This window comes from Rattus norvegicus, chromosome 16 (assembly GCF_036323735.1).
Source record: "Rattus norvegicus strain BN/NHsdMcwi chromosome 16, GRCr8, whole genome shotgun sequence".
NCBI classification, from domain to species: Eukaryota; Metazoa; Chordata; class Mammalia; order Rodentia; family Muridae; genus Rattus; species Rattus norvegicus.
Window position 1 is genome coordinate 53236209 of NC_086034.1, and position 12035 is coordinate 53248243.

The 12035-nt window shown below is 41.1% G+C and overlaps 1 protein-coding gene across 50 annotated transcripts in view; it reads right to left on the reverse strand.

The window, feature by feature from the left end:
- Nucleotides 1–12035, reverse strand: part of Sorbs2 (sorbin and SH3 domain containing 2) — a 313506-nt gene that overhangs the window by 68414 nt on the left and 233057 nt on the right. For 18 of the 50 annotated variants that reach the window (XM_063275036.1, XM_063275034.1, XM_063275032.1 and 15 more), the window contains 2 exons: nt 9315–9341; nt 8906–8961 (listed from right to left, as the gene is read on the reverse strand). In XM_063275036.1, the coding sequence (XP_063131106.1) occupies nt 8906–8961; nt 9315–9341 (83 nt within the window). Of the gene's footprint in view, nt 1–7599; nt 8230–8905; nt 9031–9314; nt 9342–12035 lie in introns of all 50 variants that reach the window. The other 32 variants (XM_039094137.2, XM_063275002.1, XM_063275031.1 and 29 more) reach the window with 3 other exon arrangements.

The following is a 12035-nucleotide window of genomic DNA, read 5'->3' on the forward strand; positions in this document are numbered from 1 at the left end:
TTCAGTTACACAAGCATGAACCACAACAGATGAATATGTAATCAAAGATTATCATGCTTTCAAATGATCCAAAAGAAAGCTAATTTACTTAAAAGTCATATCACATATGTCCTAAAAGCAATAATTATTCAATTATAAGGACTGTACTTATCAAGTATGTCTTTAAGGTATCAGAAAAAGTCTCTCATTTCAACAATTAGCTATACGTTAAGGACCCTTTGAACTGGACATTTATGCAGACACAATGCAAAGTACTTCAGAACCTTTATGTGAGTCTGCTGAACAATAAACAGATATTTTTGCCTCCTTGTTTAAATCAACTTTGATTTGTTATAACGATGAATGCAAAAGACAGAATAATTTCTATTAAAACTAAGGTTTCTAGTACAGGTGAGTATCCCTTATGCCCAAATGCTTATGGGCAGAATTATTTCAGATGTCATATGGATTTGAATGTGGGATATACATGTCTTAGGGATGATTCATACACATAATCTGAAGGTAACTACATAAAACTTTCAATTTTTATTCTATAGAAAAAGCGGTTTCAGAGCACCTGAGGTTTTGTTATTGTTGTTGTTGTTGTTTTGCTTTGTTTGTTTAATCCATGTATTTTATGTACATGGGTACCTTTGTCTGCATGCAGTCTGCACTCCAGAAGAGGGCATCTGATTCTGTTATAGAGCTGCCAAATGGGTGCTGGGAATTGAATGTTGGTCCTCTGCAAGAGCAGCCAGTGGTGCTCTTGTCCCCTGAACCATGTCTCCAGCCGCAGAATTGTTTTTACTGCAATTTGTCACATGAAGTCAGGTGTGGAATATTAAACTTACAATGTCATGCCAATGCTTAAAATGTCTCCAATTTTGAAAAATTTTAGAATTTGGGCATTTTCATTAGGAATATCCAACTTTTTTTTTTTCTAACACAGTAGGACATGGAGTGACTCATCCCCGATGAGTACCCAAGGCTAGTGGCTGGCTATATGTGGATAGGGGTTGGTTTAGTCCAGGTATTTCCAGAAAGAAAATCCAGCCACTTGGTGAATACTAAGTCACCCCAAATGATTGAAACAAGATTTTTTTTTCCTTTTCTGTAGTTGTAGAAGTTAAAAAAAATATGGCTTGTGGCATTTCTCTGTGCATGCAAGTCAAAGTTTTATGTCTTGACAGTTTACAGCCACCATGTGGTACAGATATGATTTCCTGGTGACAGAACCATCAGGACGATAACGATTTCAGAGAATCTCTCTTTGCTCAAAGCTATACACCCTTCAGTGAAAGTCGGGGATCTCTTTACTGTCAGTGCTGGAGAACCTGTATGATAACATTCGAAGCATTTTAGCTATGATTTTAGTGATCACTGATTAGTGATCTCTGAGTGAAATTACAGACATATTTCAATGATATTTATCATGCATGTGAGAACTATTTATATACTGTATAAACGAAAGTTTATGCTGTTTCTTATTGTTGACATGAAAATGTTTTCATAAATTTTGAGACTGGGATGGCTCAGGGGAAATATTACAAAACAGCCTGAGGCTACATTTCTGAAAGAGGGACTAAAATTATTTACATCACTCGCTCCTACATGACAGTAGTGTTCACCACGGGTGTCTGTCATCCAAAGAATAGTAAGAACAATTAGAGTTATGCAGTCAGAATCACTCATGAGGGAGAGACAGTACATCAAGTGTTAAACCAGGACACAGTGATGTGAGGCTTACAGGAGAGCATCCTGTTTCAGGTATTAACAGTAAGCTACACTATCTGAAACATTTTGGCCTTTCTCTATAGTTTAAGCAAAGCAAATGATGGCTGTCTACTTACTTACATTTCTGACAAAGGGCCTTAGAAATAAACCAGTTGATAGCACAGGAGCCACAGAAAGACGATAAGTTAGAAGCGGAGCACGCTAGAGTTACCATAAATAGTGCCTAAGTGCAGGAAGGGGCTATCAGTAAAGATTTTAGCACCAAGTGGGTTTCATGAGGATGATGCCAACAGCTTTCTCTAACAGATGGTATACAGTTGGTCTGCTAATCAACACCTATGCAAATAAAAATGGTCGGCTACAAAACCAGATAGCAAACGAGTGCTGTCCTTACAACACGGTGCAGGCAAAGGAGGGAAGAGTCCTTATAGGAGTGGCAGTTGCTAAGGTGATGCCATCTGTCACAGCAGATCTCTGACCCGAGGTGGGGGCGGGGGTGTCTCTGAGCAGTCAGTAATGTCAGAGTGTCCCAGTTGTAGTTCAACCAGAATGGCTGTGGAGGACTCACTCTCAGATTGAGAGGAGTGATGGCTCAGGGAAGAGTCTGACTGGAGAAAGCCTGTGGCATGGCTGTGTATAAGGCTGTTAGGGGCTAGGAAAGGATGTTTGCATAAACAAGCTGAGAGGTCCTGGGTCAAAGGCAGGCAGGAAGGCCCCAGATCATCAGGTAGTGGCAGTGGGAGGAGCCACTGCCCGGTGAAAAAGTGGGCAGGTGAAAAGCATGCCCAGACAGGCATGAGGAAGAGGCTGGGCCTTGCCTGCGTGTCTGTGAGGAATTTACCTCCAAAACATTGGCAGGTAAGTGCTGGAGTTCAAGCTGAGGTTGAGGGGAAAGAATAATGAGAAGAGAGAAGAATCATTCAAGTATATAAGAATATCTGTCTTACACCGTGACAGAGAGGGTGTAGCATTGGTTTTATGTGCAAACACTCTAAGGAAATACATTCAGACGGATTAGGTGTCAAACACACTGTGGGAAATGCTTGGAAGCGTGAAGAACATGAATCCAGTGCAGTTTGAACGAGACCCTTGCTCGGATAATATTGCAGTGGAAACGTTCTCCTCAGACATGTTCAGGTTTTGTTCTAATGATAGTGCAATGATATCAAGTTGTCTGTTGCTTGGGCAGAATTAGTTTGTCTCTCAAGAAAAACTGTGGAGCCTGGTTCTTCCTATTGCTTCCTGACTATCAAAATGGTCCCCCAATATAAACTTACTTTTTCTCACTTACTGTTTAAATTGATCAAACTATAAACTATTATGTGGAAAACGGACTTCTGTTCACTTTCTACTTACCAAATCTGTTCATTGCTTTTACCGTGAGATACAAAAACCAACCATTGAAGTTTTAAGTGTGCTAGCAGTGTTAGCTGTGGTACTCATGTGTAAAGGGAGACAAAGATCAGTCATGATTTTGTTAAAATGGGTTAGGTATAGCTACTGTTGGCGTTGAGTCTCAAGAAAGGAGAAAGAAACTGAAGGGGAAATAAAAGGTTTAAGAACTCCAAAGCTGCATGTAACCAAGTGTTTGAACACCAGGAAGGGACCAACCAAGTAAGGAGACAAAAGATGCCTGTCAAAGATTTTGTTAATGGCTGTTACACCTCAGGTGTTAGAAATGGTGATGAACATCCAACTTAATGAATGGCCATGTGAAGTGGAAGCATTTTCCTGACTGCATGGCCTGCAGGCAGCTCACACCAGGTTGGACAATGTCAGTTGGGCCGAGCCCCTTCCAGGAGGCTTGGTTGACTTTTGTAGCTTCCAGGTGGCCCAGTTTGCCTGAGACTCTTCTAGGCCACTTGGCTTGCTTAAGAGTGACTCGGACGTCTTTCCTGCTTAGATATAGTCTTGGTTGGGAGCAGGGAGGGGCTAGTGAAACCGGTCAGTTTTAGGTACTTCATGGAGCTATTTTGAGTGCTTTTATGTCCTGTCTTAATGACTTTTCCCTGCTTTATTCCCTCCACCCCCCAACGTCTCACTCGCCTGTGAGTACTGTCTTAGAATGTCCTGTTGTTTTACATCCCTACCACCTGGAGGGGCTTCCCTTCATCTTGGTGTAAACTGCTGTATGGCATCATCTCTTACATAGGCCAGCTCAAAGCATGAGCAGAGAACCAAAAACATGTACAAGGAGGATGTGAGTATTTTCCCATTCTGGATTAGCTTGTAGTGGGAAAAATTCACTTCAAATAAGAATGGTTTTCCACTACCTACTATATTTAGTGACAGGTAGATGACTGCAGAAAGATCATTCAAATTGGTTTGTGTTTCCTGGCTTTTGGACTATATAAAGTGATTGCATTCAAATATTGCTCAACAGTCATTCATGTTTTATGAGTCTAAGTTGACGTTATTTTCCTTAGCTATCGAGGGAGGAACTAGAGACACCAGCTTGCAGCTCTCTGCTCTTCACTAAGGATGGGGGTTCTTAAGCTGTGACATATCTAATACCTTAAGTTATCCTAAATCAGATGGAGGCCCTTGGTCCAGAGGAATCCAATCCAGAACACCAGGAGAAGTGATGGTTGCCAAAGGCGAGAGAATCAAGGTTGAGGCTCTATGAAGAATTAGCAAGGAGGATGGCTAGAGGGTGACTCGGCAAAGGGAAAAACTGTAAATAAGAACGACATAGCAGAAAGGTATCCGGGAGGTTCAACTCTACTGGGTATTAAATAGCAGGAACTGTGGGGTGATTTTACATCTAAGAAGCTGTCATACTCTAAGAACACTGCCAAAGATGGACTGTAAGATTGACCCTGAAGGGAAAGCAGGCCTGGGAGAACCCACCATCTGTCTCTCTGCAGTGACTTGGGCAAGCTGTCCAAGCTCCCTTGGCCTCAGTTTCCCTGTATGTCAGTTACAATCATTAACACATTAACTCATCTTTTATAGTTTTGGAAGAGTGAGCTATTAAGAAAGAAATACAGGTCGGGGTGTCTGGTGTGCGGTTACAGCTGTTCAAGAGCATCACAACTTGAAAATGACTGTTTTAGTTAGAAGGCACAGTAATGCTTTTCACAAAGCCAGACCAGGGAAGGGAAGGGAACAGTTATGTGAAAGCTGTCCTAGAGAGGGAGAAGAAAAGGTCACCTCTTTTGTCCCCTGGGGTAAACATGGAGAATTTAAAAAAGGCAGATTGTGATTCCATAGAGGAAGTGCTTCTACCAATCAGATCTCAGAATTCTTCAACCACTAAATCACTGCCTTATAAACTAATGGGGGTCGCCATTATGTGCATTCAGGAAAGGGCTCACTGAATAGAGGGGATCTTGTGCTGCTTTTAAATTGATATTGTTCTCTCCTACGATGCTGCAGTGTTCAATTTTTTTTTTTTGGTTCTTTTTTTTTTTTTTTCCGGAGCTGGGGACCGAACCCAGGGCCTCGAGCTTCCTAGGTAAGCGCTCTACCACTGAGCTAAATCCCCAACCCCGTGTTCAATTATTTTAACACACACACACACACACACACACACACACAATTTGTAGAGTGTAGCTTTCAGCCCCTGACATTTACTATGTCTTCCTGCCAGAATTTTAAATGTAAAAACCATTGTGAAAGACCATTAAACAGAAAATGAAACAAGGATGACATATACTGTGGAAGGGAAGGCATGAAAATTAAATGTCCATTGGTGGAAGAATAGATAAAGTATGATTTATATCAAAATGAACTATCCTTTAGTCTTTTTTTTTATTTTGAAGTGGAAATTCAAAATAGAGGATATTATATGAAAGTGAAACCAGGCAGTCACAGAACAGTTACTTTGTGATTCCACTTACATGAGGCATCTGAGATAGCCGAAATAGAGAGTTAATGGCTAGGGGCTGGGCAAGAGGGAGCTGAGCTGCTATCCAGGGTATAGAGTTTCATTTGGGCAAGAGGAACAAATTCTAGGAATTTCCCATATGTCACTATGCCTAGAGTTAATAGTTGTATATGGAACACTTAAAATTTGTGAAGAAAGGTCTGGGGGGGGGGATATGACACAATCAATAACATGCTTGCTAGACAAACACAAAGACAAGAGTTGGGATTTTCTGAACCCACATAAAAGCCCAGCATTGAGGACACAAGGATAGGGATCTCTGTGGGAAGCTGGTAGCTAGACGAACCACTGTTATACAGCTCCTGGCTCGGTAAGAGAAAGTGTCTCAATAAATAAAGAGGAGAGTAACCTGGACAGACACCCAACACATACCAGCCTACATACACACATGCATGCTTGCCACATACATGAATTGCAAAGATAATGCGAAGAGGGTAGATCTCATACATTCTCGGCAAAATTAAAATAAAAACTGTAAGAATTTCTGGCACCTTTTGACAATAATATTGACAGTGCAATATATCAAGACACTATTAATCTGATGAGAGAAACTTTCATCCATCTGTGAAAAGAATATTGTTGACAACCTTAATTTACTTCCCCAAGATGCCGCATGGTTCGGGAAATATTATTTTGGAATAATAACAGCTTCTGCGTGTCGGGGAATTACTATGTAGAAGGTTGTATGCCGAATTCTCCATATATATTATCATACCTGCCGAGGACTCTCCAAGACGAGTCTTGTTATTAACCCCATATTACAGATGAAGAAACTAAAGTTCAGGGAGGCACATAATAACACCTTGAAGGAAGCCGCAGTCTAATTGGCCTCCTCCCTGTCTGTCCTAAGCCCGCTCTCACTTCTACCCTGAGGTGTGCTTTCTGCCTTCATCTTGCTTGCCCCACTAACAATATTTGAAGTTACTTTCCCTCTCCTCCCATGATTTCCTTGCTTGGCTTTTAGTATTGCTCATTTCCCTGGATTTTCTTCTCCTTTTGCGGATACCAGTGCTAGTCTCCTTGACTGGTTCTTCCTTTGAGTGTTACGGTTTGCACAGCTCAACTCTTGGGTTCCCTCCGTTCTCCGTGTTGTTTTCACTGACTATTGGCTACAAACTGCATCTGTAAGCTGATCTGTTTCTAAGTCTCCAACGAGGACCTTTCCCCTGAGCCCCAAACCCTCTCACCCCACACTCCACCTCGGAGCTACCAATTATTGGTTTTTCCTCTGCTCCCACAGGTCTCTTCCCCTGCCACGTCCTAGGAATGGATTAGTCGAGTCTCGTCAATTCTATTCCAGACTCACAGAGAGGGCCCCGTGGAAGCTACATCAGGTAGCCAACAATGAATGAAGGCTGGAGAAAACTCTACAGTTCATCTTTCAAGCTTATGTGGCCGATGCCTTTCCACTTTGTGGAGAAGCTGGGAGGATGACTTTCCATTCAGTAGAGATGGTGACTGTGACGACAATGGTGTTATGGTGGAATTTTACGTATGTAGAAAATAATGAGTCTAGGTAATAAAACTTGATTAGTGTGCTTTCTGAATTAACCAACCAACTGAATTTTAGTGAGGATAAGTGTCAGTTTACAAAGGAATAAGTACTGTTTGAAGTTAAGATAAAGCATATTATAATTAAGATTTTTCTTAAGATATATTATATATTTAAATAAGGTTAACCTGGGTCCCAAATGTCTAACATAGAAACAGGACTTCGGTACCTGGAAGTACTTTAAGAATGGATGTAGTTTACAGTGTCTTAACTTATCTATCAATAATTAAAAAAGAAAAAAAAACTCTGAAAGAAGAGACTTTTAGAACATAATTTTTGTAGAAAAGGTTTGTGTGCAAATAAATAGATACAGAAAAAGAAATCACTGAGTTCAGTCAGTAAGGTTTTGAAATAGTTTCTTTCTCCTTTCCCCTCCTGCTTAGAAGCTAGTAAAGCATTAGGTTTGACAAGAAGCTCAAACTCAAGAAGAGAGAGGCACGTGTACCGCTGGAGACTGACAGGCGGTGGCATCTGAAGGCGTTTGTCTATCCTGCTGAAGAGGCATCTTCGCAGGCTCTGGCGGAAGCTCAGGGAACTGTTTGTGGCTCTCAAGATGGTGTTCTGAACAGGGGGCTATCCGAATGGAAAGGGACGCTGTGTGTGTGTCTGGGTTAGGGCTTGGTGAGCAAGACCTTGGCAGAAATGATGGACTGCCAGTGGGTTGTGGAAACTGTGGTGTGTTAAGGGGAAAACTACTTCCTTGGTCCTGGTTAGGGGTTAGCTTCAAGGTAGAAATTCTTCGAGTTTGAGAATCTTGTGTGTAGTCTTGTTGTAGAAATGGAGTGTTGATGTCTCCAAAGTGTGCAGGGCTGGCCCTGGGGGATGCCGGTAGTGGTCTAGTGATTTTCTGTGTGTATGACACAGTCGTGCTGGATTCCTCAGAATACATTAATGTCTGGTTAGAATCCTCACTAGAACGTGTAGTTCCTTGGAGAGGTTTAAGGTTAGTAAAGTCCTCTGTACATGATGGAGTGAGTTTGTTAGTTCCTAATGAGTCTAAAATGTCACCCTTTGACTGATTGGTTATCAGGGACTGACTGTCAAAGCTCCCCTTCCTGACTGGCGGAAGGGGTGCCTAGATGGCCAAAAGTGTTCAGAAAGAGAAATGATATAGAAGGAAAAAACATAAAGAAAGTCCAAGTTAGTCAGGAGAGACACATTGTCAAAGCTGCCCTGAAGAAATCCATACATACATACTGTGCCCTGAGCAGCAGACAGAATGGCCGCTGTCAGTCCTGTAATTTTAGAATACATTACGAAGACATTGCTCCCACCCAAAATTTTAGGAATTACGCTAACCGTGGGTATATGTTATCTTGTCATGTTTTTATACCCGGAGGTCATTTAGACACATGGTTTTTAGTGTTCTGCCTGTATGGTTTTCCTAACATCTCAAAATCTCATTGTTTGTCTGACACATATTCATGCAACACATGATGTATCACTGACTCTCAACTCTGAAATCCAAACAAACAGCTTCTAGAGTTTTATCTAAAACACTACAGTAGAAGCTGGCCTACTTTTATAAGTTTTACCAGAGAATCAAGACAGAAACAACATCAACAGTCACAAAAACCTACCTGTTTTGAGCTTAAAACTCAAGCCCCATGTTCATGTTACCGTGACAGGCAAAAGCAACTAGAGAGGGCAGAAGCGTTTTAAAGCCAGGACACCAGGAATACGATTTCCAGGAGGACAAGCAAGCAGAGGGCTAGGAAATAGATACACAGCAGGCACTGAGCTGTTATTACCTGGGTTGGTGACTTTTTGTCTTGCAGGTTTGGTCGAACGCTTCTAAAACCTTTTGCTGCAAGAGAGGAATATGTGGCATCTCCGTTCAGTGTCTCTGGATTTCGACCATTGTAAGATCTCCAAGCTTTCATTAAGGGAAAACAAATCGAACACAGAAATATCTACGTTCACTTGAATTTGGTTTTCTTTTTTCTTTTCTTTTCTTTCTTTTTTTTTTTTTTTGGTGTGTTAGAAAATGGATTTGTTTTTCTAAAACTGAAATGGTCTTGATGGAATTATAATTTGTTGTGCATAACAGTGTACGGAATTTAAATTTAACATAAGTTCAATGATATGGCTGTGGATATGTAAAAAGAAAAATGGCCTTGAAATAAAGTACAGTAGTTGTTCACAATATTTTTTCTGTACCTGAGTCTGGAGAGTGAGACTCACGCCCTGAAAGAAAAACAATATTGACTTTAACTCGAGTGTGAAGCAAACCGAACGTCCTATAAACATCCTTGGCCACATGCACGGTTTTTGTCAACATTATCTCAGTCCTGAAACGGGGCACCTTAAGTTTAGTCATGAGAGGTCTGTGCACTGTTTTATTTTCAATATGCTGACCATTTCTTAACTATCTACATCTGAGGGCATCAATCAATAACTAGAACCTATAGCAAATGCTAATTTTCACACACTGTAATATCACAACCGTGTAATTTTAAGCTTATCCTGGCCCCAAATGGATATATGACTACTGAACACAGAATTAAAGGACTAAAAAGAATCTGGTTTGCAAACAATGGGAACTTTTCAGAACATTAAAGTAAGCCACCAGGTCTGTGGCTGGCCAAGGCTCATCTCTAACTATTTTTAAGTGCTGTATTAGACAGTGACTAATGTTTCAATAACTTGGCTTTTTTGTTTGTTTGTTTTTGTTTTTCACTTTCACAGAGGCAGATCTATCCAAGATGATATTTTCATATTGTTCCCTAGAACTTAATTTTCTAATTATCCTTTCAAAGTCTTTGTTCAAACAGGAAAGCTAGACACTCTTACCTTTTACCTCATAAGCTGGGGGAAATGAATCATCGTAAATAGATTGCTTTTGGTACAAAACCAGTTTGTTTAACCACATCCGGTTATCAGTTGTCTCAGCACCTCCTAATGGCCATCTGAGGGAGTCAGTTTACACTGTTTGGTCTATTGGAGCCATAAAGCACTGATCTTGGAAAGGATTGTGAGAGTCCTTTCCTTTCCCATTCATTGTATGTTATCATAAATTGGAATAAAAATGAGGGTAATGTAATAATCCAGTAAAAATAACTTGGTAGAATTATTCATGACATATTCACTGGGTTCTATACCTAGAGTTTAAGGGGGCCTGGAATTCTCCATTTTATTCAGTCGAAAGACAGTGACTCCTCTAGAGAGAAAAACAATGCAGTGTGGGAAGGCATCTGTAGGATTCTGCTTTTGGGGCACTTAAGAAAAGAGATTAACTGACCACTGGGGTGTTACACACTGTGAACAAAGAGCAAATCTGGGGATCTGAGAAGGGCAATGAGTGGGGGGACGGCATCAATAATGGTTACACGTCTTGAGAGTAGGGAGTTTAGATTACTCTTGGTTTGATAACGTGTGCTGGGGTGAAGCGACAGAAGTCACGTCTATGGAGGTGCCAGTGATGCAGATGAGGTCGGGGAGGAAGGGTGTATGGTCTTTCATGGAAAAACTCTTGGAATACATATCCCCTCCTTGATAGTACTCGATGGCCAGCTCGCTTTCCTCACAATAGAGACCACGTTATAGGGTTGTAGAACCTGGGGAAGGGGAAACAGAGAACACTGCACCTAGCCTCACCCATGGGATACTGACAATTGTGTATGGGGCAGGCACAGATGAAACATCAAGATGAGACCACACTTAATAAAGCTCCAGCTGATGGTTTTAGTGTACATTTTGGTGAGTGATTGATTCTCTAACAACGTCGAAACATAAATTCCTGCCTCGTGAGTCCTTGTGAATACTGCTACACGATGATCCTGGACATAAAGGATCTTGATTCTTTTATTTAAAATGGAATTAAAATTTCCTTAAAGGCTTTGTGTGTCCACATGTGCAAGAGAAATATCCTTTTAAAGTTAAATCAGAGATTCAGGGCACTGCTAAAAGTCTTATTCCTAGTGACATAGGATAGGTAAGAGGTGCTAATCGCTCACACTGCTGACGTTTATTTAAGTTTCCTTCTTCTTTCCCTTTCATTAGGGTACAAGGAATTGAACCACAAGTCATGCGAGGTAAGTTTCACCACCGAGCTACATCCCTTCCTTAACTCTGATTTTATTATTTTAAATTTTGAGACGGTGTGCCAGACTTGCCTTAAACTTGCTAGATGGTCCCGGCAGCCTTAACTCTAAGTAGCTGGGGCCATACCATAGATCATGCCATCAGGACTGGCTTCGATCATTTTTCTCTATTGACTGTAAAACACTTAGCCTTTCCCGACCACTTGAATGGTATGGAATTGCTTGCAGAACAGTTTGAATCTCTCAAGTGCAATCTCTAGCTTAACCCAGTGTTCTCTTTCGCAGGTTATTTTTATAGATGATAATGGGTAGGAATTGTTAACATGGTATGGTGGCTTGAATAGGAATATTCCCCCACATACTCCATGTGTTCAAATGATTGATCCATGGGGAGCAGCAGCACTATTAGGAAGTGTGGTCTTGTTGGAGGAAGTTTGTCACTGTGGGGGCGGGCTTTGAGGTCTCAGATGCTCAAGCTATGCTGAGTGTGGTACACAGTCTCCTTTTGTTGCCTTCAGATTAAGATGCAGAACTCTCAGCTCCATCTCTACCTGCTTGCCACCATGCTTCCTGTCATAATGATGATGGACCGAACCTCTGAAACTGTAAGCCAGCTCCAATGAAACGTTTTTCTTTAAAAGAGTTGCTGTGGTCATGGTGTCTCTTCACAGCAATAGAACCCTATCAAATACACACAGTAAGTCTCTGTGCATCGGTGATCACAACTGAGATCTCAGTTGAAATGTTAAGGAAACTCACAGTTCAGGCATTCCAATTATGTGATGTGCCTTCCTTTTATTTACTTTACTTCTCCTCATTCTCATACACCTAATGCATC